The 27300-nt window shown below is 40.8% G+C and overlaps 2 protein-coding genes across 13 annotated transcripts in view; one reads left to right on the top strand and one right to left on the bottom strand.

Moving 5' to 3' along the window:
- CTBP2 (C-terminal binding protein 2) overlaps positions 1–4000 on the top strand; it is a 157412-nt gene extending 153412 nt beyond the window's left edge. For 8 of the 9 annotated variants that reach the window (XM_038579053.1, XM_038579049.1, XM_038579051.1 and 5 more), the window contains 2 exons: positions 668–785; positions 2560–2740. In XM_038579053.1, coding sequence (XP_038434981.1) covers positions 668–785; positions 2560–2740 — 299 coding nt within the window. Of the gene's footprint in view, positions 1–667; positions 786–2559 lie in introns of all 9 variants that reach the window. The other variant, XM_038579047.1, reaches the window with a different exon arrangement.
- A 255-nt stretch (positions 4001–4255) lies between these two features.
- Positions 4256–27300, bottom strand: part of ZRANB1 (zinc finger RANBP2-type containing 1) — a 57230-nt gene continuing 34185 nt past the window's right edge. For 2 of the 4 annotated variants that reach the window (XM_038579058.1, XM_038579057.1), the window contains 8 exons: positions 22744–22931; positions 17750–17903; positions 14934–15005; positions 14184–14382; positions 10376–10496; positions 9054–9183; positions 8721–8950; positions 4256–7529 (listed from right to left, as the gene is read on the bottom strand). In XM_038579058.1, the coding sequence (XP_038434986.1) occupies positions 7311–7529; positions 8721–8950; positions 9054–9183; positions 10376–10496; positions 14184–14382; positions 14934–15005; positions 17750–17903; positions 22744–22931 (1313 nt within the window). In that variant the 3' untranslated portion in view covers positions 4256–7310. Of the gene's footprint in view, positions 7530–8720; positions 8951–9053; positions 9184–10375; positions 10497–11466; positions 11700–14183; positions 14383–14933; positions 15006–17749; positions 17904–22743; positions 22932–26992; positions 27115–27300 lie in introns of those variants that run through there. The other 2 variants (XM_038579059.1, XM_038579060.1) reach the window with 2 other exon arrangements.

Here is a 27300-nt window from a genome sequence, read left to right as displayed (position 1 = left end):
CTCCAGCCGGCGCCGGGGGTGAAGGGCGGCCCCAGGACCGGTCACACACACCCCCCGGGGGGCGACAGAGGCTTGCTGTCCCCCCCACTGCGGGCACGTGGAGTTTTTAGGGATCCTGTTGATGACAGTTTGAAGGAGCTGGACTGTTAATCCAAGCCCTGACCTTAATTTAGGAGGAGACGGATTCCCCCTTTTTTTGTTTTTGTTTTTTTTAAAGATTTTACTTCTGTATTCAAGAGAGACACAGAGAGAGGCAGAGACATAAGCAGAGAGAGAAGCAGGCTCCGTGCGGGGAGCCCGATGCGGGACTGGATCCCAGGAACCCGGGGTCACGCCCTGAGCCGAAGGCAGAGGCTCAACCGCTGAGCCCCCCAGGCGCCCCTGGATTCCCTTTTCAGGCAGCCAAGCGCAAGCGCCCCCACTGTGGGAGCCAGAGGGAGGCTCCTTTCTGCTCCCGTGGGGGCCAGTGTGAAGAGCACAGTGTGTGGGCCCCGCCACGTTGCCCCTTCCCTGCAAATGAACGGGCCAGGCCCCTCACTGCGGGGGAAGAGCCCGGACTCTCGGCTCAGACACTGACGGGGCTCCCCGGCAGCAGCTGCTGAGTGTAGTACATCACACACTGTGACCTTAAAAACATACATGATTAATTTTAATCGTCCTATTCCAGGTCGCATCCCCGAAAGCTTAAGAAACTGCGTGAACAAGGAATTCTTTGTCACAACAGCTCCCTGGTCGGTCATCGATCAGCAGGCCATCCATCCGGAGCTCAACGGCGCCACATACAGGTGAGGAGCGGGACGGCAGCGGCCTGGGCTGGAGCCTCTGCCCCGGGAGAGGGGAGCACAGAGAGCCGCAGCCCACGGGCGTGCTCCGGGCCCCGGCAGTGCAGTCCTCACCTCTTCTGATGCCCGATTTCTATGGAGCAAACACAGCTCTTGGGGTACAGCTTAGAATCGGGGTTCCTATTTATAAAGGTGGGAATGGGAGTGCATTCCCCAAAGGGTGCGAACACCGAGGAATCCCCCGGCGTGCCAAGCCACCCCCAAACCAGAGGGCTTCTGGGTGAGAAGTCCCGAGATTTCCGGGGGAAGGGGCCTGTTGGTGAATGTGTTCTCTAGTCTGACTCTCCTGGCCCGGAGCCCGCAGAGCCCCTAGAAGGGAGCAGGGTTTCAGGGGTGATCGTTTCTCTCCCCCCAACACTGCTGGGCTTACAGGGAAGTCAGTGTTCCCGCTTTCTAGAAGAGCTGCAGCCTTGAATTCCAGAAGGACGTTTTTGTCCTGCTGTGGCCCACGGTTGCCCCATTGCTGGCAGGGTGCACGTCCCAGGGCAGATCGTTCTCCCCTGGGGGCCCAGCCTTTGCACAGTGGGACGTGCGACGTCCACCAACACCTCACACTCCCAGCTGTAAAAGCCAAAAAGGGCTCCAGCTACTGCCTCATCTGCCCTGTTGTGAATCACGGCTCTGACCAGCCCAGGGCCAGGCCGGGGAGGTGTAAATGGATTTAGCATGACAGGACCCATAGGTGAAAGCTCGGACTCTGCGGAAGTCATGGGGTTTTCGTCCTGGGTCTGCTGGCTTTGTTTACATTGCGGTTTGGCGTGTTCTAGTAAAGTCCCACCCATTTTGACCCTTCGAATAGTACTTCCGTATCATTAACTTGAACCTGCCTCCGCCCCAGGTTCCCAGTTCCTTATCTGGCAGCCTGTCCTTTAAGACATCTTAAGTCTTTCCATTGACAAAGACTCTGTGGCCCTTGGTCTTGGGACTGTAGCTCACAGGATCCCTGTTCACCCGCATCCTGGAGAGTCCTTGATTTCTGACCAACCAGTGAACAGTTGTGACAGGCTGCAGGTTGGGGAGCCAGGGGTGAAGGGTTTAACTTGAATGGAGGAGGAGTCTTTTCTAAGGCAGGTGCTTTAGAATGAAGTCTGTTTTATCCTAGAAATGTTTAAATACACGGACTCGCATTTGCATAGGAGCCATATGTTCTGTGGGTGGCTTAATGCCACGTGTCCTTGCACACACACACACACACACACACACACACAGCAGCTCGTGTGCCTACATCGTAAGACGAGCCCATTGCCGGCTCACCCCCCCCCCCCCGCTGCTCTGTCCCGTTTCACATCTCAGGCCACAAGAGCACATGACTTAGCTCACCTAGGGAGCCACATTTAGTATCGGGACTTCATACTCTCTGTTGGGAAATCATTAAAAGCATCGATAGAACTAATGAGTCCTTTTAGGGCAACTGGAAAACTTGGGAGTGTGTCTCTTTTTGTACAAAAGGTTTCCCAAATGCAGTGCAGTGTCCATGGATATAACCGGGGCTATTCCTATTGTCTGAAAGCTACTAAGTTTGTGCTAGATTTTTTGTTCTTTATGGATTAAAATATCAGCGTTTTATTAGATTTTCCGTGTAGATTTCTTCTTGCTTTGGGGGTAAAGAGACAAACCCACCCACTAAAAAAATGACCTTTAGTAGGCAGAGCTGAGAGCTTGGCCCTGCCTGGCTCTGGACTCACTCTCTCTGGCCCTCTCTCTGTCTGCTCCTCAGATACCCGCCAGGCATCGTGGGTGTGGCTCCGGGAGGACTTCCTGCAGCCATGGAAGGGATCATCCCCGGAGGCATCCCCGTGACTCACAACCTCCCCACAGTGGCACACCCTTCCCAAGCTCCCTCTCCCAACCAGCCTACAAAACACGGGGACAATAGAGAGCACCCCAATGAGCAATAGCAGAGAATGACGAACGGTCATCATTCAGATAAACCTGGGACCAAGAGACAGTGAAAAAATAGATGAACTGAGAAAAGGACTTGGACCGTCTTTTGAACCGATTCCGGACATATGCATCATTGACGTTGCAGTGTTGAGAGAGCTCGAAGCCGAGGCGTGGGAAGGCTGAAGCTGTCATCTGGTCACGGAAGTGCGGAAAGACTAGGACGTGATTTATTAACGACCAACTTCTGTTCTTGTGTGTTACGTTCTTCATCTGTGCATCAAATCACAAAGAATAAATAGATCCTTTTCCTTTATCAGCCCCTTGGGCACAGCAGGTCCTGAACACCTTGCTCTAGAATGTTGCATCAGGAATTCCAAACGTCAAATAAAAAAAAAATACTAAGAGGATATCCCCCTCCTATGACTCTAGTCCCTTTGGTCCATGGGGGCTGGTGACCTCTTTTGCTGATAGGAAGATTTAAATTACTACCAAATGGGGAGAAAACTGTTTGCCCGTGTTAGACAACTGCGTAGGATCGAAGACCGTACAGGCTCCTGTACAGAAGTCTCTCCCATCTGAACTGCATACTGAGCGGGCGAGTTGGTTCTGAATTCAGTAAAACCCTCTTGATGATGCAAAAAAAGGAAACAAAGAAAAAAAGAAAAAAAAAGAAAGAAAAAAAGTATTAAGTTTCACAAGCTGTTTGTACTCAAATATATTTTCTCAGTTTCAGATCCTCAGCTATTTTATTGAGTGGAAAGTCTTGAGCTAAAAGAGTTCAAGAAAAATAATGTTGCATTTCCTTATGTCTCAGGAAACACTTTTTATGGTAACTTGTCAGATTGTCTATGAACAAACCCACTTTTTTAGACATTGATAAATCTTCTTTTCTTCACGTGATATTTTATACAAGAACACTTCAGGTGTGTTATTAGATGTGACTGATTTTAACAAATCCTATTAGATTTGTATCAACTAGTTACATGTTATATTCATAGTCTTTTGTGAATCATCGCCTTTTTGTTTAAAAGATGGCCTATTTTGAGCCTTTGTATAGGTACATTCCTGTTTTTGTGACAAAAAAAAAGCAAAAAAAAACGACAAAAAAAAAAACCTTTAAAACTGTCCCAAACAGAAAAATAATGGCTATCGGAAGTGTTTTGTTTTAGTGTGAGTTACCGCTACTGTGTCTGTTTATTGTAAAGGTGGACATTTAGCGTTCAGTGCAGTTTTCAATAAAAAGTAATAAAAATTTGTTAAGTTCTGAAATTCAAGTACATCTCACCCAAGGTAAAAATTCTCTACTTGAGATGTTTTAAAGGCAACTACATTCTCAGCCAGTTTTCAACTCGTGGTGAAAGATGCACACTCCTCCATCTGCCCCTTCCATAACCAGACTCAGGAATGCGGGTGATTACCTGTGACACCAGAAAACTGCCCATTAAGTCCATCTTTATCAAATCATGCCATCCTTAAGATGAAATATAGTGGGTTGGAATGGAACTAAGCGATTCAAGAAACAAAATTGGTCAAGTTAAGAGTTTTGATTTTAATTTACCCAAAAGCAAAATTACCTGGCTCAAGCATTAATGCAGGAAAGGAAGTGAATCTCAAAATTCTTTTAAATGATATTTACAAAGAAATGTTGCAAAATACTTAACATCAGCCATTTCCATATGTTAAGAACTCTGTTGATTTAAAGGATTTTCCTTCTTAAATAGCATTAAACCCCTTTGTACTAGTGGTATCCGCAAGTATCCGTCAAGTCCAATTCCAGGTACCCAACTCCCCGTCACTCCTTTCCCCTCCCCTTCCTAGGAAGAATAGGTGTGGGAGGGGGTGGGGAGGGGTAGGATGGGGTTTCTGAACATCAACCTCCTCACTCATTTGAAGGTGATGGTCCTATCCCAACCCCCCTTACCCCCCAGAAAAAAATTACATAAAAACAACCACCTATGGATAGAGATTGGAGCACATGGTTACTCCAGGAAACGGAATGGGTGCCTAACATCCTCTTCAGAGCCAGGATATTGTCAAGGAGGGCATGACACATGCACATAAAGGAGATCCCCAACTGCCTAAAGAAAGCAGTGTCCCCTTAACACAGATGGAAGTCTGGGACACGATGAGTCAAACAACAAAAAGGCCAGTTCAAATCCGTGCTGCACCTAGGTTTTGTTTAATTAGAACAGAAAACACCATACTGTATTGTCCCTAAAAAAGGAAAAAAAACCCGTAAGGTTCAAAGTCCATACAGTTAAGGTATTACTGTCCAGAGTCAACCAAGACCTCATCTTTGAGAAAGGACTGCGTACTCTTATCTCGGGACAATTATGGCTGTTTAATAGTTCAAGAGCTTAACATAGCATTGATTCACCAACATTTTGGCCTTACCAGCCAGTCTGCTATAAAAACCATTTAAAGCCCCATCCCTGTCTGGAGCCTAGGAAATGCAATGTCCTACCTTTCCCACAGGGAAGAATGCTGTACCTGTTCGACTAGGTGTGGTCAGGATCACTGATCATAAATAAATAAATAGAGGCACCTCGGGGGAAACAACACTCAGCAGACCACCACACCCAGACTAACTACTGAGCCTAGGAGATTCCTGGACAGCATCGACTGCAGTGTAGACCAGAGTGACTGACTAGATGCTTCTCTCAAACATTTCTCTTTGGCTTCTTCAACCAGGAGGGTAGTTTTGCTTAACAGCAACTAGAATAGGATCTGTGCCCACTAAAGAATTCTTCCTACGTATGGAGAAAAGTTTATAGCGATGCTATGCTAAGAAGTCAGAACAACAGCCTTCTAAAAACTTAATTACTGACCAAAATGAGAGTCGACCAGAGAGTCAATTTGTAGGGAAACCTAGCCACATAGAACAGTAACATTTACCATTACTACACCAAAATTCATTTATATGGAGTCAAAATTGCAACAAGTTTCCTGCAAGTTTTAGCATACAGTAGAACTGATCCTTTCATCCTGGGAATATCTCCATGTGCTGCTCCAAGAGGGGAGACATGACATCTCATGGGTGTTTTCTATTTTTAGTAATTCCAGCATCAAGTTAGAGCTTGTGTATACATTTCAAACACCATCTAAACAGAACTTAGAAGAAAACAAGCAAATATTTAAAGGTTTTTCCACAGCCTTTTCATCAAAAGGAAGGAAAAGTGTGTGTGTGTGTGTGTGTGTGTGTGTGTGTGTGTGTATGCATGCCTGCGTGCGTGTATGTGCCTGTCGATGTCTCTGGGGCTGCTTTCCAAATTCCTTGCCACATTAATAGTCTACAAAGTGCTTATCAGGACACTAAGTCTTTTTTGTGTTCCTGAGATAGGTCTGAAATTTTTACCCAGTATTGAACATATACCTGAAGTGGTCAAATAATACTTTTTATAAAAAGATTTCTATCTAAGATTATAGTTTTAACTTTTAAATAAGAATGGCCACAATTAACCAACATGCAAAAATTCTCAGACTACTCTGAGAAATTCATTATACAATGCATTTCCACCTTACTGCATTTTTAAATCTTTATTCTATACTTAACTGATTCCCAATTAGCCCAAGCAAAGGCATGCCTTTCTAACATGATTTGCTTAAAGCAGAGTTGATGATAAAAGGAAGAATCCAAAGACCCTCTGCATGGCAATTTGGGAGTGTGATATTGTCAATTGAATCAAGTGCGCAAATTTCACACAATTCATTTAGTTACAAGTGGGCCTGCTCTCTAGGCACTTCCCTAACTTCCATCCAGGGAATGACGACTCACAGAGAGACAGCCACCCGGACTCTGGTAGAAGAGCCCTCATTTTAAGGGCACTCTTCCAAACAAATAAATACCTAAATACTGAAAGGGAGCATATCAGAAGCTTAAAAAAGACGAAATAGAAACCAAAACCCTTTCCAAAACAAGGGAATGACGTCTGTATGAAGTTCACTCACACAATTCTTACTTCCTTGCAGTTTGTTCCTTAAAGATTTGACTTCGTTTTATTGGGCACGACGGGGACTAAATAAAATAAAAGCTTGTTTTTATTTTTATGTTTTGCTGTGGATAATTCGTACAAAAAGTTTCCAAATAGCTAATGAGCTCTAGTGAGACTCAACATAAAGTGGATCTTTTAAAAGGAAAGTAGAATGCCAGGTTCTACTTTAAAAGGTATCTCAAAGGAACAAAGAGTCATCTGCCATGTGCTTTTGGAGGTGCCCGTGCTGGAAAAAACTTCTCAATAATATGAAGATGCTGGTACAACTTGTCCTATTACACAACTTCTTACACAACCACATGCGTTACATTTATAGACAGATTTACAATTTGAAAGGAAAAAAGTTCTGTCTTAATAAAATTAGGTTTTTTCTTTTTTTTTTTTTTTTACAAACTGTAGTCCAAACAAAGTTCTCCATCTCCTCACACAGCAGATACGTCCTCTCCATTGGGTGTGGATGAGAAAAGCCTTCTGGGCAGTTCCTGCCAGATCTGGTTCCTTCCATGCCTTGCGCTCTGCTTGGAGCGTGCACCACACTAGCTTTGGGGTCACCGCAGAGCCCATACCCTAGTCTTCTGCTCTTTGATTTTTTTCATTCATCTTCTTCATCTTCATCTTCCTCTCCATCTGACAGGGATGTACAAGGCCGGATCTGTCGGTAGCGGTCAAGCCACTTCTCTACCATCTGCGTGACCAGGGGGTGGTTCCGCCGCCGGGAACTCTTCTGCATGGCCACCAGCACCCCCCCTTCGGTCACACAGCAGTCCAGCCACTCCCTGAGCAGTTTCTCTTGCTGTTCCTCATTACCTAGCTTTTAGAGGAATGTGAAGAAAAGAGAAAATAAGATCACAGATCAGAGAACTGTTAGGAAAAATTCAATGAGAACATAGCTGGTAGGATCACTAACGAAAAGGTCAAAGCAACAAATTTCTCACGTGGTTTCAACCTCTCAATTTTATGATTAAAACCCAGTTTCCTATGGTTAAACAGAAAGTCATCAATGGGAAAATGTGCAGAAAAATCTCATGGGGGGGACCACCTATTAATAATGAGTTCATCTGTTTGATAGAAGAGGAAAAACCCAATGTTACCTAATAAACTGATCTTGGCAAAGAAAAGGCTAGAAAAACAAAGTCTCAGCTTCAAACACGTGACAAGGTAAGTTTATTCAGTAAAGTATCTACAGAATGAAAGTATAAAAATTACGGTCTACTTTTCTTAATGTCATGGTTATAAAAGTTTTATATTATTAGTATATCAAATAAAAAAAACAATAATTTTGTAAGAATATGGGTTTCCTGAGAGTGTTCTTTCTGCGCATCTTTGCCGCCAGCCCTGCCTGCCCACCTCCCTCTCCCTTGCAGCTGCACCCATCTCTGAGCCAGTGTGCCTGCTTCCGCCACTGCTCCAAGTACCTAGTCTCCACACCAAGCAGCCAGTGTTCCTCTACCAGACAGATGGTCTCAGGCTTCCCAGCTTCCCAAAGCCAAGGTTTTAAAAGGCTACTGGCAAGCCCCTTGCCATCCCTAGCCCCTCAACCCCCTTTCCCCACAAATCACACCAGGGCGCTGCAATACCCTCTCCCTATGGCTTTCTTCTCTCCCTCCACACTGTAAGACTCTCTTCTCTTGTGGGTCTTATTTCAGCAGCAGCACCTCCTCAGATGCCTCCTGTTACCGCCAGGTTTCAATCATAAGCCCCAGGAGCGCCCCCCAATCCCATCTTTCTAGTTTTCTACTCAGCACCCGTCACTGCATCAGGGCTGGGGCTCTTGTCTTCACATCACTGCTGCATCTCCACCCAACAACCTACAAAGCAGCTCAGGGAAGGTAAAAGTCCCGGCCTGGCTGACCAATACTTCCAGAAAGCAACGACAGCCAGGCCCAGATTCACTGGTAGAGCCGGAGGTGCACAGAACGCCACTCCTAAAAGATGTTCCCAGTTGGGTTCTGGGGCAGCATCACGGCTTCAAGTAGGTTCATGGGGAAGTCGTGCCTCTTACCTCCTGAGCGGAGAGAAAGTGCACGTGAAGTAACTTCCTCTCGCTGTCAACCAGAGGCAGGAACGTGATGGTGACGTCGTCATCTGTGTTCAGGTTAGCACCAGCACCTCGGTTGCCGTAGCCGTCGTTCTCCATGGCAACCAAAGCAGAGAAGTGGCCCCTTGTATAGCCCAGAGCAATCGGACTTTTCCAACAAAAACTCTGTTCCCACAACAAAGGCAAATAAACACCTGGAGGGAGGAAAGAAAGTTGCCATGGGATTATCAGCATATAGCTGCAAGCTGCATGGTAAGTAACAGGAGACTTCTAAAATACTCTTGAATAATGGCTTACCTTGAAACCGAGTATATCCTAAAGTTTCTCCCCGGAAACTTTTATAATATTTTACTCCATAAACTATAATTGGTCGTCTAAGAATATGTGCAAGTACAAAAATGTGTGTCTGTTCCAAACTTGCTCCAGGCTGTACAGAATAAAATAAAGAAAGCAATTTCTCTTTAAAACATTTATTGCTGCCCTGGAAAACTAATGTGCAAAACACAATGCTGCTCCCCTTCAGTACACGAGATCAATGCTTTTTTTTTTTTTAATTGATAATACTGTCAAGCTAAAGAGGCATTAACTTCTTCAAATAGCAAAATCCAATGAAATAATAAAAGAAATCTGCGAAGTCTACGTATACAACTCTCTTTCACAATCCAAACCCAAAACCCAATGGATTTGGTTAAATACTGATCCCAGGAACAAGAGATTCAGATAGTAAGGCAGTGGTGGCGTCATTCCATCCTTGCTGTCACCTGTCAGAGTACTGCACCTATGACAAGGTCCTCTCCAAGTAAAAAGATGAGCTGTTATTTCACACAAACATAAATGGCAAGAATACTAAACAGGTCTACTACCATCCCTCTATAACAATTCTGACAACACATTTTCAGGAAGTACATGTTGCTGATGTAAAACAGCCACTGTGCCAGGGTTCAAATTAATCATGGTGCTTTCTGCAAAGATAAGGAATGGTTTGTTGTGTGTATATTTGAACATTACAATTCAGCATACTGAATGTGCTTCACAGAATAAAACTAGTATGAAAGCTAGAGTCTAAGAGGAACAACCCTACATAATTCGTTTTTATAAAAAGTCCATTCCCAGGTTAATTTTAAAGAAATCCCTCCTCCTGTCAGCCATGGCACCTCCTTCTTGGCATATATCACATGGAAAGAGAGCCTCACCCCTGGAAGTCTCATGAAGATCCCAGCTTCACCCTCCAGGCCTGACGGCAGACAGAGCACCAACACAAGAGTGCCTACCTACCATCAGCTCAATGGTCTTGGTTAAGTGCCCCTCAGACAGAACAGGAGCTAACCAGGAGGTAGATAAAACAGGCATAAAGCCACATTCCTAAGAGGACAATATGAATGAAGAGCAATCTGAAAAGGTAGGTGAATGCTTAAATCATCATAATGACTTTCATTTTCAAAGTTTCTAATCACTTCATGTGAGTTGCCTATGGTCATAGTGTTGACAGCAGTCACGGCCAGAACCCAAATCAAGCCAAATCAAGCACAGTTTCATGTCTACCACAATGTTTCCAACAGTTTACGCATATATGTAGCCTACGCTTTTCACAGAAGCAACATGCCTCAAAGCATTCTTACCTGACTAGCGAGAGAGAGTATAAATGCCCAGTCTTCTTGCCACTGTTCTTCTCTCAAGGAAAAATGTAAACCAAAGCTCTGAGAATACCATGATTCCCAATCTTTCCAACGTGTATAAAACCTAAAAAAGCAAGATTGCAAAAGATAAGCCTTCTATAAATGTTCTAATCATTTATTTAATGGAGTCTGTCTTTAAGCAATTCCTGTAAAGAGAACAGCAATTTTATTAATCTTACCCAGTTTGCAATATACTTTCAAACTAAAAATGCCTAGCAGACATCATTTAACACATTCTCACACATAATTTAATTCACCACCCAACATGTTTTCACCAAAACTTTAAATATTAGTGATAAGAACAATCAATTTCAACTGTCTACTACTGGTTTAAAGGTTAAAAACCAAAAAGCAAACACTCAGAATCATCTGAGATGCTGGATATAAAGATGCTACATTTCTACATTACTATTTAGTATTCACTACTTGATCACTGTGTAAATAATAAACTAGAAATAGCCCATGTATTCACAACAGTATCAAAATCACTTCCAGGGCAAGGCCCTAAATCTTTCTGACTCTATGAAGGCTCAGAAAGATGAGGAAACCATCAAAGAGAAATCTGAAGGTAGCAGAGTTGGTTCATGAGGTTTAAAGGAAGAAGCCATCTCATCTCCAGACATCAAAGTGTAAGGTGAACTGACAAGTGATGTAGAAGCTACAGCAAATTCTCCAGAAGATCTAGCTAAAATAATGAATGTAGGTAACTACACTAAACAAATTTTCAATGTAGATGAAACAGCCTTCTATAGGAAGAAGATGCCTTCTGGGACTGACATAGCTAGAGAGAAGTCAGTACCTGCTTTCAAAGGACACGCTCTCTTGTTAAGGGGCTCATGCAGCTAGTGACTTTAAGGGCCATCCCAGGGCCCTTAATAATTATGCTAAATATACTCTATTTTAAAAAAAGCCTGAATGACAGTACATCCATTTACAGTATAATTTACTGAATATTTTAAACCCACTGTTGACACCTACCCCCCCAGATTTATTTAAAAAAAAAAAAAAACTCCTTTCAAATTATTACTGCTCACCGACAATGCACCTGGTCACCCAAGAGCTTTGATGGAGATGGACAATCAGATTGTTTTCATGCCTGCTGCTAACACAACATCCATTCTGCAGCCCATGATCAAGGAGTAATTTCGACTTTCATTATTCCAAGTAAGCCTCTAGCTGCCATTCCACAGATGGATCTGGGCAAAAGAAACTGAAAAACTTCTGGAAAGGATTCACCATTCTGGATGCAACTAAGAATGTTCCTGATCTAAGGAAAGAGGTCAAAATATTAACATTTACAGGCGTTTGGTAGAAGCAGATTACAACCCTCTGGATGACTTTGAGGGGTTCAAGACCTGAAAGAAGGAAGTAACTGCAGATGTGGTGGGAATAACAAGAGAACTAGAATGAGAAGTAGAACCTAGAGATGGGACTGAACTGCTGCAATCTCCAGACACAACTTGAACAGATGAGAACTTGCTTGTGATGGATGAGCAACGACAGTGGTTATTTATTTATTTATTTATTTATGTATTTATTTATTTTGCAAAGGAATCTAATCCTGGCAAAAATGCTATCAAGACTGTTGAAATCACAACAAAGGATTGAGAATATCACATAACTGAGCTGATAAAGCAGCAGCAGGGTTTGAAAGGACCAACTCCAATGCTGAAAGGAATACTGTGGATAAAATGCCATCAAACAGCATCACGCACTATAGGGAAATCATTCATGAGGAGTCTATCAATGGAGCAATCTTCGCTGTAATCTCACTTTAAGAAACTGCCACAGCCACCTCTACCTTCAGCCACCAGCATCCTGATCGGCCAGGAGCCATCAACCTTGAAGCAAGACCCTTCGCCAGCAAAAAGATCGGGACTCAATGAAAGTTCAGATGATGGCTGGGGTCTCTCAACAGAGACCTTAAAATTAAAACGTATAGTTTTTTTAAGACCTAATGGCTACTGCACACTTGACTACAGACTATAATATACTGGAAACATTAACTTTTATACGCACTGGGAAACCAAAATATTCCTTTACTTGATTAAAATATTCACTATTGCAGCCGTCTAGAACTAAATCCACCTATCTCCAAGGTATGCCTGTACATATTATACATCCAATCAGGTTACCATCTAGGCTTGCCAGCTAGGAAGCGTTTTAATTTTTTTCAGGTGACCTCAAATTTTTCCTCTTTTGTATTATGCTTTGATTTATAATTTAGCTATCAAAAAAGTGATCAAATTGCTCTCATTTTCAAATTCTAGAGAGTACTTTCATTCAGTAGTGTTTACGGTGTACTTACTAGGTCAGGCTACTGGAGGCACTACATCTTCCACAACGAAACACAACAAAATCTCTGTTCTCATGGAGTTTATGTTCTAATGGACTTCACATAATCCCTAAATACTCACAACAAAATTTACCTAGTAAATGCTCAGATATTACATAAGAGGTACTAGGGTAGTAACATCTTTTGGATTAAGGCCGTTATCATTACCGTGTTCAATTAGGTATGGGGGGGAGCATACTTTAATTAATTTAGCTTCTTTCACCCTCAATTTTTCTCACTTATGACAACTGAGACAATGTATATACAGAACCAAGAAAATACCATTAAGTCAAGACCAGTCATATACCTGGTTGGATGCTGGGTAAAAAATAAGACACAGGTTTCCGCTACTATCTGAAAGTTTGCTTCATGCCCCTTTGCTTTTATGAAAGACCTACATTAGTACCTGTTCTTGCTAGCTGAAAAGAAACCTGAAGAGGATTTTCACTTCCACGAGATGGTAATTGCATCTTTGCTTTATGCCACTTCAGCTGACAAAAGGTTTCCCAGGAATGCTCTACTTTCAGATAGCAGGAAACCTGTCTACATAAAGGACATTTCTGAGATAACTAGAAGATATGATATGGACTATAAAATGGATAACAGAGTCCTTGCTGATTTTCTTAGATGTGGTCCTGTGGACTCAGCTGGGTAAGAGACTATCTTGGTTCTTCAAAGATGCACACTGATTTACTGATGGGGAAAAAAGCATCATGGTGACTTTAACTGGCAAAGAGAGTTGCTTACATATGTAGAAGCAAAGCCCATATAGATTGTGTTGTTGTTGGGTTTTGTTTTGTTTTTAAGATTTTATTTATGTACTCATGAGAGACAGGGAAAAAGAGGCAGAGACATAGGCAGAGGGAGAAGCAGGCTCCATGCAGTGAGCCCGATATGGAACTCAATCCTGGGACTCCAGGATCACGCCCCGAGCCAAAGGCAGATGCTCAACTGCTGAGCCACCCAGGCGTCCCTGGGTAAGTGTTAACAAGTGGTCAAGCCAATGAAGGAAACCCTGAGATTTGTTGCATTGATATATATATATTTTTTAAATTTTACTGTGGATTTCAAAATTTGCAAAATAAAATGTAGTCTGAAGACTATGTGCCCAAGGAAGGAAAAAAATCTTGTAATACAATGCCAACATAATCTTTTAAATTTAAACAAAAATATGAAATAACACTTAAAAACATGAGCAAAGATCTTATCAATATTTAACTTCAAAAGTATCTATTTAAAAGCTCAGCATAAAGGTATAAAAGCCAACAAAATGTTTCACGTGTCTCAATGTGCAAAACCAAAGTTTTCCCCATAGCTTCCAAAGTAAAGGTAACAGGTGAAAAGTATCCCAACAGTATAAGGAAATGATTCAGCAAGAGAATGCCTGGCTTTACACAGGGAAGAACACCAGCTCACCAATGTGAACAGTCATGCAGGCTGTCATGCAGGGCTTTCCGAAGCACCGAGTCCTTGTCATAAATGCCCCAGGTAGCTTGTAGCACTGAATCAAGTAAGCAGTCTCCTGCAGTTCGGTTCCAAAGCGCATACAGTCGACTGTCCAAACGCGTAGCCAATTCCAAAGACCAGTTTATAATTGGAGATTCTTCTTCTAACTCTACACAAGGAATTGGAAGTAACATGTTCATGTTCATGCAATTTAGAACTACTCATTGGAGGAAAGAATCCATTCTCTGGATGTTGATAAGCTTATGTATTATTTACCATTAAACACATAAATAAATCTGATCAATTCAAATACAAACCTTCTGAGTAGCTGAAACATCTATGGCTCTAGATTAAGTTTTTTTTCTCAACTTCTATATTCTTTACAACTTATTTGCTAAGAATGTTTAACAGGGAAATATACTCATTCTAGAATAGAAGGAGAAAACCAAGGCTTAAAAACTTTTATACCTTTATTTACTCCATCACCATTAAAGAGCCATGAATGAGCATTCTTAACTTTTTTTTTCCCAGTTTTATCAAAAGATAATTAACAGAATGAACATGTTTAACAGCACAATGTGACAATGATCTTAAGGACTATACATTTTCAATTAAAGTAAAAATAAAACAAGTCAACCATACACTGAACTGTTCCAAGCCTTACAAAGCAAAGAATTAATAGAAATTGAACTAAATCACACTCATTAATTCCACACTTACCTTTCTGAACATCTCTATCAAGCACCTCATCAAATAGTTTTTCTTGGACTGTTGGAGGCAAGTCTTCAATATCTACAAAGCAAAAAAAAGACTTAAAAGATCTTCTTACGTCTCATAACTTAATAAATTTGATACGAGCATCTAACAGTGACTTCCTCTAAAAGAATTCCCTTGCCAAGGTGCCTGGGTGGCTCAGTCAGTTAAGTATCCAACTCTTGGCTTCAGCTCCTGGCTTGATCTCAGGGTTCTGAGATCAAGCCCCATATCAGGGGCTCAGCACAGAGTCAGCTTGAGATTCTCTCCCCCTCCTCCTCCCTCTACTCAGGCTTGCTCACTCACTCTCACTAAAATAAATAAAATCTTAAAAAAAAAAAAAAAAGCCCTAGCCAGTGAAGACAGTCAAGTGCCTTCCTGTAAAAAAAACATGCATGTATGTGTGTGTAAATATAATGTAAAAGATTTCCTTTCTGTATGTCATTATCAAAACTGTTATCTAAAAAATAATAAAAAGAATAATATTTAGACCAATAATTGCATACAACTATTGTCATAAAAAGAAGAGATAATAATGTTGGTGAGGATATGGAGAAGGGAACCCTTGTGAACAGTTAGTGGAATGTAAATTGGTATAGCCACCATAGAAAAGTGGGGAGATTCCTCAAAATGTTAGAATAATCATGATCCAGCAATCCCACATCTGGGTATATATCCAAAGGAAATGAAAATTGGATAATAAAGAGGTTCTGAACTCCCATGTGTGCTGCAGCATTACTCACAATAGCCAAGATATAGAAACAATCTAAGTGTCCATCAATGGATGAATAAATAAAGATTGAGGGAGAGGGGAAGTATAAAAATGGAATGTTATTCAGGCAGGTAAAAGAAAGAAATCCTGCCATTTGCAACAATATGGATGGACCCTGACGGCATTAGGCTAAGTGGAATTAGCCAGAGAAAGACAAATCAAATACTGCACGGTACCATATCCATGTGAACTCTTAAAAAAAAAAAAAAAGTTAGACTCCTAGAAACAGGGAAGAAAGATTGCCAGGGGTTCGGGGAAGTGAGGAAAAAGAAAGATTGGTAAAGGGGTACAGAAACTTTCAAGCTATAAAATGAATAAGGCTGAACACCTATTGTCAAAGCCATGGTAACTGAATTTTATAACAAGATGTTATATAACTGAAATTTGTCAGCAGAGTAGAACTTACATGTTCTCACCAAAACAGATAAATGAATCAAACATGTGAGACGATAGGTGTGTTAATTAACTAGATGGGGGAAACTCTTTCACAATGTATGCATATACGAAATCACAATGAATAACTTGAAATATTTGACAATCTTATAGGATAATTATCCTTTGGTAAAACAGAAATAAAAGAAAAAAAAAAGAACAGGGCTATCTGATATTCAGATTGATGAAACAGTAACAACATACAAATATTTATCTGCCCTTGACTCGCTGCACTCTCAACTTCTACTTAGGCCTATTGTTTTCAGACTTTAGAATCTTCTTATAAAAGTTAACGAACCATTAATTATTGGTACACACGGATCTCTGTTTTTGTCATCTTCCTCAAATTCTCCATGCTGTGTTCTCTTACTAATGGAGTAGTCTAGAGTAAAAAAGCATTACCCTAAAAAACAATTTTTTAAAAAATTTAGGCTATTTTCAAGTCAAAATAAAAATCCAAACATCACCAGAATAAGCTTAAGTGTACAGAGAAGGCATTTCAAATGAATTTTGTCTGATTTTATTTTTACTCAAGAAAGGCAGACCTAGGCAGAGGGAGAAGCAGGCTTCCTGTGGGGAGTCCGGTGCAGTACTCAATCCCAGGACTCCAGGATCACAACCCGAGCCAAAGGCAGAGCCACCTAGGTGCCTGAACTTTGTCTGATTTTAAAAGGCTTAGTTATCGGGGTGCCTGGGTGGCTCGGTCGGTTAAATGTCCATCTCTTGATTTCAGCTCAGGTCATAATCTCAGGGTCGTGAGATCAAGGCCCATGTTGGGCTTAGCATGGAGTCTGCTTGTCCCTCTCCCTCTGGTCCCCCACCCCCACCCCGCTTGTGCTCATGCTTCTCTTTATCTCTCAAGTAGTCTTTTTTTTTTTTTTAAGGCTAAGTTATTATCTTCCTACCATTTGTAAATGCCCCTGTTCGGGTCAATATAAAAGCTCAAGACACTCAGAAGCAAGAGGAAAGCTTTGTTTTAGAAACTTCTGATGTTTGGTGCATTTATTCAGTGTCCAAAGACAAAAAGCAGCCTGGAAGACACTTCCGATAGTCTGAACTGAAAAATGAAAAGCTGCCTCACAGACATAGTAGAAATTAATATAATGAGTGAAGAACATAATAATAATGACACTTTCAAAAGAATGCCAGTATCTGATTCAAATAATCTCCACCCATCAAAAGCCGGGGTTCTAATCCTATCTACTAATACCAATAACCAATACCTCTGTAATTTTAAAACAAGCATGAAAAAGGAAAAAAAGTACACTGATAATGTCCTAAACTAAAACTGAAGAGAAAAATAAATGGGTAAAACAGATTTTTAAAAACATCTAAGGCCCACATAGAAGTCAGTTATTATCAGCTGCTACGTTCCTAACAGATCTGAAGGATAAGTTCCCGAGGAACCCTTGTACTGGTCACCTGCATGATAAATAGGGTAGTCAAATAATTTAAAATGTACATAATAGGCTAAGTTATCTGCTTTCTAAGAGAGACAATTTCACTCACACATTTAAAAAAAAAAAAAAAGAATTCCAATAAAGTGAAAATTTCTTTTCACATTGAAATTTGGAGTTACCTGCTGGCAACGTAAATGTTACAAGGTCAGTTAGAAAATAGCAAGCAAAATCCCCCTTTCTCTGATGAAGAGAGGCAGCTATCTCTCGCCGGATCTGCTCTGTCAGTTCAGGACACACCATTGCTGGAATACACTTTGCTGCTTGTTGAGACACCTTAAATACAAAAGAAACTTTCCTCTGCATCTCATTTATCATTAAAGAAAGCAGAAAATAACAGTATTTAAGAGAAATTACCAAACCTTCCCAGTAACCCAGGATGTTGTTTAATTTTTAAACAGATTAGGGATTATTTCCTCACCAGTGGAAGTATGTTCCAGTACACCTTTCCAGGAAAATAGCCAGAAAAACACTTTACCTTCTAACTCAGGAAATTCACTTCTTTAGGAATTTATCCCAAGGACATATATAAAGATTTATGTAAAAATATACATAAAATGGTGTTGTTCACAAAGGTTCATCCTAAGAGAGGGAGGGAGGACAGAAAACCACCTAAGTAAGACTTAGCATCATGCCTGCCATAAAAGTATTCTTAAAAAACAGGAAATTCCAGCTCATGGAGAAAGAGGAAAGTACACACACTCTTCTCCTGCTGGGTTAAGAATACTTCAAGTACCCCAATGTGGAATAAAGAAAGCATGATATTTTTAAAGGGTTAGTTTCCACTGACCTCAAATCCCTCCCCATTTGTTATAACTCTGAATATTTAAAAAAGCAGTTGGGCTTCTCCAATTGTAGAACAGACAACAAACCTTTGAAGTACAGCCAGCCTGACAGGAATGAAACGTGAGCAGTGATATAGTGAGCGCTATGATGGAGAACTTCTAGAAAGGGCATGGCTTGAACTTTCCTTTTCTTTCCTTTTTAACGATGGATTTGCAACGAATGATGCAAAGATATAATTTTACTTTTAAGGTGTATTCCTTTTATGGAGCTCAAGAAATACGCATACAAAGAATTCTGAAATCAAAGGTAAGTATCTGCTAGAGAGGAAATAAGTCTGGTGTGAACCAGTCTCTGTCACTACAGACCACAGCCACAAACCTGGACAACCTTCCCAAAGGCAAGTTTCTAGTCACAAGTGGAGTTTGGAGCATATGTACCAATAAGCCACTCAAAGAGTCAGCTTTACTATTAATGTCATCTATATAATATATGGGAACAATTAACTATAATTTTTATTAAGGTAAGTAAACAGCATTTCAAAACCTCTGCATAACCAACACAAGCATCAGACATCATATCGTGAAAAATCCTATATGAAAACTCAGTTTTGATAAATTCTATTGGCCAGGATTACCAGTAACAATGAAATTCTCACTACCTCTTAACTCCATGAACCCAATCATCATGTGACAAATTATGGAAAATGAGATGTCAATGTTTTCAGAATATAACTATTTCTCAAGAAACGGTGTTAAATGGATCCCAAAGTAAGTTCGAAGTTCCCAAAGTTTATTCTCATCAGCTAACCCTCTGCCTCCTTCCAGAAACCTGAGACTGTTTCTTAAAAAACTTGGGTCTGTATCATGAATACTGCAAACATTCCAAGAGAAACCTTACAGCTGGTAAAGAGTCTCCAAGCATGCCCCCTCACCCCCCACTGCCATCCTTCAGCTCAGGTCCCTGAAAGCCTATCCTTCATCCACTAGCCTCTTTCAACCTTACAACTCTCAACCATCTCCTTAGGCCAGTAATTCTTAACTTATGGCACATGAACTTGCAAGGGCCTGTGAACCTGAGTGAGAATTTTCATTAAATTTAAATCCTTCATTTTCACTAACCTCCTGTCTATATTTAAAATGCATTCTCTGGGATCCCTGGGTGGCGCAGTGGTTTGGCGCCTGCCTTTGGCCCAGGGCGTGATCCTGGAGACCCGGGATCGAATCCCACATCGGGCTCCCGGTGCATGGAGCCTGCTTCTCCCTCTGCCTGTGTCTCTGCCTCTCCCTCTCTCTGTGCGACTATCATAAATAAAAAAAATTAAAAAATTAAAATAAAAAATAAATAAAATAAATAAATAAAATGCATCCTCTTATATATCACAAATCTACTATTCTGAAAAAACTGTCAGAATATAACTGATTTCTGTTGCCATCTTATTTTTTTTTTTTTGCCATCTTATTTTTATTCTAAGCATTTAAAGAAACAGTATATTTACCAACAGAGTCCATGACCTAAAATCCAATTAAAAACCCTGACCCCAGATACTATCTCCAAAATATAATGTTCTCCTGTTCTGATCCCAAAAGTACTTGGCTCTGTGCTCTCACTGCAGGCACATCCCTTAGCATAATCTCCCTACTGGCCCCTTCAACTCCATCCTCTGGAGCATTCATTCCACTGAGATGACATTTCACAACCAATTTTGTTCTTTCCCTGGAAATCCACCCCGCTCCCCCTCTCCCACAGTGCACCAGTTGGTCTATGTGTTCCAGAGAATATGGCAAAATTGATAAGTTGCTTCCTAAATTAGGTTCCATCTAGAAGACCCTGCAGCTTCCATGCACTCTCTTAGGCTGTCCTACGGATCACTTGTTCTGGTGAAACCTGCCCTCTGAAGGAGCCCACGTACCAGGATTTGAAGCCCCCCGCCACAGTTATGTGAGTATGCTTGGAACCAGATCCTCTCACCCGAGTCAAGCCTTCTGAAAACTGCAGCTCTGAAAATTTGACTATAAGCTCATAAGACCCTGAGCCAAAAACTATTCAATCAAGCTGCTCCTGGATTCCCTACCCTCAGAAACTGCATGGAGATAACAACTGCTGCTAAGTGGAAGTGATCTGTTAGACAGTAAATAGAAAGTACCCTGAGGTTCTACTGCCTTCCCACCGTCAGTCCCCAGACGCTCTCAGGGCAGTGACTTAGGACTGTCATTCCAACCTTTTCACAGCCCTCTACCAGCCTGAGGGCAGCCTAGGAGCCTACTAACCACTTGAGGCTTGCTTCACAGCTGCCCCCTCTATCCTGTCTCCTGCCACCACCAGCAACTATAGCTCCACACATTGGCCCTGCCAATACACAACGCAAATGTAGCCAGACCTCAAATATGACAGGAACTACCTCTAACTGTTCCAGAACTCTGGTCCTTCTAATCACACTGCTTTTCCAGCAGTCCCTTTCTCTAGCCACAGCACACCTGCCCCTTGTTTTCACTACAGGTCTCACTCAAGCCCTGCCCTTCCTCTTATAGGTGCCTCTGGTGTCACTGGATGCTTACCACGTTGAACTACAGCTAGCCATTTCAATCATATTCCTTAAACCCTCCCAGTGCTGTGTACATAGTGGTTCACACCACCTGGGTCTGTATCGTGAATATTGCAGACCCTATAATCCAATTTAAAAACCCTGACCCCAGATACGTATCTCAAAAAATATAATGTTCTCCTGTTCTGATCTCAAAAAGTACTTGGCTCTGTGCTTTCTCTGCAGGCACATCCCTTAACGTAATCTCCATACTGGCCCCTTCAGTTCCATCCTCTGGAGCATCCATTCCACTGGGAGGACATTCCACAACCAATTTTGTTCAATATGGGCAAATTTGGATATGCAAATATGCATGCCACAGAAGATGTATATTGAGAAAATTTCAATCTTTTTTTTTTTAAGAGCCATTTTCAACTAGTTTTCTGGAATGTTTTTTTTTTTAATTTTTATTTATTTATTCATGAGAGACACAGAGAGAAAGAGAGAGAGAAAAAGAGAGAGAGAGAGAGAGAGAGACAGACAGGCAGAGAGACAGGCAGAGGGAGAAGCAGGCTCCATGCAGGGAGGGAGCCCGACGTGGGACTCCATCCCAGGTCTCCAGGATCACACCCCGGGCCACAGGCAGCACTAAACTGCTGCGCCACTGCGGCTGCCTGAAAATTTCAATATTCAACTGATCTGACCCCCTGCACTCTATTTATCTTATTGTTAAAAGAATTAACCGGATAATATGGTCATATCCTGAATCATTTGTTCATCTGCAGTCATTTATGACATCTGTGTAGTTATCTAAGCCCAAAGACTCAGAACCAATTTGATCCCCCTTCTCTCCATTACTCCCCACATCCAGTTGATCCACTTAATCTTGACTCTGTCCCCACCAGTTCTGTCAAACCGGCCTAACTTCCTTCCACTGCCACTGCGACTCTGGTTCCAGCAGAGCCCTTGCCAGCGTCATGTAATGCCCGCCCTACCGAGACTTCCCCCTCTCTAATCCACAGCAGCCAAAATACACTGTGATCTGGCCACTCCCCTGCTCCTCTCCCTAACTCTGCAGACCTGTTCATGGCCCTAGGAACAATCTTTGAATCCCCTAGCCTAGAAGACCCTCCACAGTGCTTCCTTCTCCAGATCCCAATCACCATCACAGTCATGCTGAGCACCTGAAAGTTCCTGAAATCACCACAAACACTACCACCAGGGCCTCTGAATAAAGTTTCCTCAACTCCCTCTCTCTTCCACCCACCTATGACACAAACTCCTACTTCTCCTTCAGACCTCCACTACAATGTAACCTGCTCTAAGTGAGAAGGTAAGATACCCCAAAACACTTTCTCTAGTACTCCCACAGCACCTGGCATTTACATCTATGAGAACACACTCTGTACAGAATTACCTATTTATTTCTCTGCTCCTCTGGATACTCACTAAAGGAAGAGCCAACACCAATCACATCCCTCTTTAGCACAGTATCTTGCACACACACACATATTATTTACTCAATAAATATTAGTTGAGTGAATGAATGAAAGCTATGTCCTAGTGTTCTTCTAATCAAACAGATGATTAAAATCTTGTGGCAAAATGTCCTGTTTTAAGAGCATATACCCTTAAGAATTATAGACTGTTGAAGTCTCAAGTTTAGTGTGAATTTATAAAGGGAGTAGATGAATCTAAAACATTTAAGAACAGTTTTAAAAAGCATTACAGTTTAGAAAAGCAAAAATAAAAACTAATGAACACATTTCCTTCATGTAAAACAACATTTAACCAAAATGTCATACTCACTTCCGTAAGCAGTATTGCTAGCATATCCTGCCTCTGAAAACGTATAGCCAGATGTACGAGAGTATAGCCAACATCAAAAGCAGAAGGACGGTTCAGCAAGCGCACTTCATCTGCAGTGAGCTGACGTGCAATGTCCCCTCCTGATGACTTGTATGCTTCTATAGCAGCTAAATCACCTTCTACAACCCCTAGAACAAGCAACAAGATAGAAAAGAATTTAATTCTATTTTTCTTCAAAAACCATAAACCTGATGCATTCACTCTAAACCCTTTTAAGTGTCTCTCTAGGATTCCTGGACCCTGAGACAACATTTAAATGTCCTGAAGAATATTAAGAAAAGTTAGTGTACTCCTCTCCCTTTAATTTCTTGCCAGAACTAGAACTACCTATTTAGGTACTTACCTTCACATCAGTGCTGGCTCCATGCTCTGGTTGAGGTTTAGAGGTATCATTAGAATATACTGATTGGATCAAAGATCAGTAATCCTAGTGTGAGGAAGTAGACTTTACAGAAGACACTAAACTACCTATTCTGGTCCTGACTCTACAGAAACCAAGGAGAAGGGGATATGCTGCTTCCTATTGGCTTTGGGCTCTCTCGCCCTTTGCACTGCATTTTTTAAGCTGAATCAAAACAAATGCTGGACCTTCCATATTGTTGTTTAGCTAGAAACAATTCAGAGTAATTAAACCATTTTCAGTATAGTTAAAATTAGCAACATTTTGATTTCAGAACCTCTCAAAGCCATGTGTTCCTTACATTCATTAAGTATTAATACAGTAAAACTTGAACCAGATGAGTTAGAACAAAAATAGGCCAAAATAAAACATTACAAACCAGTTGGGGGTAGAGAGATAAAACAAGTATCACTTTTTTATAATCCATAAAGAACTTTCTGTTCCCACTAAATCGTGTTACTAATCTTAACACAAATTAATGTTAGGTGAAGACAGTATTCCTGCTTACTAAAGCTGTACAGTACATATCTATGAATAAATAGCCTTGGCAAAAAATAAAGGTAAGCTTCAAATTTACTCACAGTGTTACACACACACACACACACACACACACTCAAGACTGTAGGACCAAAGAGTTTTTAGTGTTTTCTAAGTTATATCAGGAAAAATCTGTTTGTTGGGTAAAACACTAATACTAGCTAAAAATATTCTTAGTGTATCTTCTTAAAAATCATTTTTAATGGCCATCCTGAATTAGGAATTAGAGAAATAAGAGCTACTTCTGTGAGCATAACAGATTCATCCAATGCAATAATTTCTCCCAGTTGCTTAAAATAGAAAAACTTTAAAATGATAATTTAATTCCCATGTTCATTGAATCCCCATGACGTACATGCAAAGGACTATGCTAGGCAATATGAAAAACACAGATAGTAAAAACATGATTCCTATACTCAAAACAGTCCTTTCTCACCACGTTTAAGCCACAAAAGGCCAGCTTCAAATGTTTTCAGACTCTGTTGGTCAAAGATCCTTTCTGCAAATCCAGACCCACTCCACAAAAAAAGAACACCTTGCCTCTGACACATTTTTCAGGTGAAGAATCCATGATATGAAACCAGAACACCTTCTTACAGGAACTTTTATTTTCATGGTTCACGTAGGTTAATACATTCTTCAATATAAACACCTCAGTACAGCTGTCACCCCCGCCCCCAAAACGGAAAGAGCCTTTAGGCCCAGTGCCCTGGCAAAATCATCTGGGCTAAATCGTGGTACGCTAAAATGTGATATGGCTGGCAGGAATCTTCCTCAAAGGGCAGGCCTTATAAATAGATATAGAAAGTCCTACTTCAAATTAAAAAAAAAAAAAAAAGAAAGAAAGAAAGAAATCTATGGTTAAATAGTCAAGTACACAAAGAACTCTGAAATTTCTGCTTGTTTTAATGAACAGATGAAAGTAATCAAAGAGAGCTCGTAACTTTAGAATTTAATGAGGTTCATCTTTTTAGAACTAAATATGCTCTCCTACTCTGTTTCCTTCTATGGGTATTTCCGTATGAAAGCAACTACTTTTCATGTATGATTTATCAAAGCTTTCATTATTTCTGGGTGCCTGCAGTATCACTGCACCTTTTATAAGCTTTAGCCTAAAAATATATATTTATAAAACTTCTTTCTATGACATGAGAAAAGCCACTCAAGGACCAAAAAGACTGATCAATTGACCTGAAAAGCTACAGAGGAGGAAGACGTGCACAGAACATGTATGCATATGTGTACCTATTCAGGCATGTGCATGTGCCTGCATCCACATACCTTTTTTGTTTCCCAAAGATGATTGCCAACCAACTTCTAAATCACTGTCTTCACTATTTTTAGCTAGCTCACCATATAGCTCATGTCTGAAGAATCTTCTCTTAGAAATTCTTAAGAATTCATTTCCTGGGACTCCTGGGTGGCTCAGTGGTTGAGCGTCTGCCTTTGGCTCAGGTCATGATCCTGGAGTCCCAGGATAGAGCCCCACATGGGGCTCCCTGCATGGAGCCTGCTTCTCCCTCTGCCTATGTCTCTGCCTCTCTCTCTCCCCTGAATAAATAAAATCTTTAAAAAAAAAAAAAAAGAAAAAGAAAAATTCATTTCCTCGGTCACGGTTGTGAGAGATTTCTATAATTAGAAACTAACATAATCAAAGACAGGGGGTACAGACCAGAGAGCACAAGAAAGGTGACACACTGTGCTTTGAAATTATGATTTACGATGTCACCCAGTCTGGCTTCAAATTAAGCATTTTTAAAAAATATAAACAGAACTTCAAAAGATGAACCTGTACAGTATATGAATTCTATCTCAATAAAGAAGATACATACACACAAAAACAGGATTTCTATTTGTCCTAATCCAAAATACCAAAACAATTACTTCCCTCATCCCCCAGCTCTGCAGTGAACTGCAGACAGAGTATGCTGTTGCTCCCCAGCATGAAGTAAACCCAGGGGGTCAGAAAATGGGGATGAAGAGAATAGAGTTTGTGCTCTATTGAAGAATAGAGCACTAAATCCTCCAAATCTTCTAGAACATGAAAAACACAATATAAGTACAGGTACAAAGTAGTATCTCAAAGAAAAATATCATCTAATGTTTTGGGAATATAGGATTCCATTCTTTTCTTTAACTATAGTTAAGAACTTAGTTTCAGTTACCAGTGAGTTTTCAGCTACAAAGAGAAGTACATTTATTACAAATGTCATGAGACTGTCACCAAACAGTCCAAATGTTTTTAGTCTATCTTTATGACACATTGTTCAATGACAGCTACTGACTAAAGTTTCGACAGCTTCTTGACAGATGGGTTTTTACTGCAAGCAGGGTATTAAAAAGGATATGGCCCATACTCAGATAAGGTAAAGTTTTACCTACCAAAGTTTTCTACTTAGGTGGACAAAGTATCAGATCATATGCAAAACAACTTAAAATGTCTTTTGAGTTCTTCATGTAACATTTTTTACCACCTCTAATATCAGGGGATAAAGGAAAGGAGGAAAAGGGGAGAAGGCTGGTTGGTAGGAAAAGACAGCAAAATAAACGCAAGAGGTATAATCTCACTTCATGTAACAATAACCAAGAAAAGCCAGAACAATTTCAATGGAAGAGAGATGATGGTGTATACATGCTTCCTAGTTACTGACTTCTCACACTTCCAAGCGTGAACTAAAGCATCTTAAACATGTTTTTTGAAAATTTTAACAAATGTATTATTACATACATGTTCTGTCCCTTTTTCTTCTGTGCTATGACTGCAAATTAAAAGGACAGCTGAAGGCACTCTGAGAAGATTAACTTTATAAAACTAACCTACAGTATCATCACACATTCAAAACTGACTGAATGAATAACTAACTAAGCAATGGTGCATAATTACAGATAATGCAAAGTTAACATACTTTTAAAACATTAAGACCTAAGAGTAAACAAAAGTTACTACATCTTACAAACTATAAAGTTAAAAAAAAAAAAAAAAGTTTGTATTGTTCTATAAGCTGGGCCAGGAGTGGAATTTAACAATTTTGAAGCCACAGGACACAACTCATGGGACTTCACAGCTACTATGGAACTCCGATGGTTAGAATATGGAGCTGGCTCATAGATGTTTAGAAAACAGACTTATTTTTTTCCCCCATATATGGCACAGTTTTCAAAGTTTTGCCTTATATTTTTTATGACATAAAATCATAATGGTAACTAACTTTGAAAAGAATGCCAAATGGTAAAAAAAAAGCCAGGACTTACCTGAGCCCACATGGGCCAGCTCAACACTACCCTGGAGTTCTATGGTAGCTGTGACATCACAGCATGGTTTATGCTGTGGGGTCAGGGTGGACTTGGAGTCAGCTGGCACAATTTCAGGAGCCCTTAAAGAGAAAAGTTAGTTTTAAGTGGTAATGTTCACAATGTGCTTTACCATGGTCAGCAGAAAGATGCAGATGTGCTGTCTACAATGTCTGGAGAGTTGTCTTCTACCCAGAGTTTAATTCACTTAGGTGGTTTTGCATATTAAAAAAAAGTTATGCCACCCAGTAATACTTTTTCTTTATATT

The sequence above is a fragment of the Canis lupus genome, chromosome 28 (genome assembly GCF_011100685.1).
Source record: "Canis lupus familiaris isolate Mischka breed German Shepherd chromosome 28, alternate assembly UU_Cfam_GSD_1.0, whole genome shotgun sequence".
Classification (NCBI taxonomy): domain Eukaryota; kingdom Metazoa; phylum Chordata; class Mammalia; order Carnivora; family Canidae; genus Canis; species Canis lupus.
The sequence above is the reverse complement of the archived record's forward strand: the minus strand, read 5'-3'. Positions and strand labels throughout refer to the sequence as shown.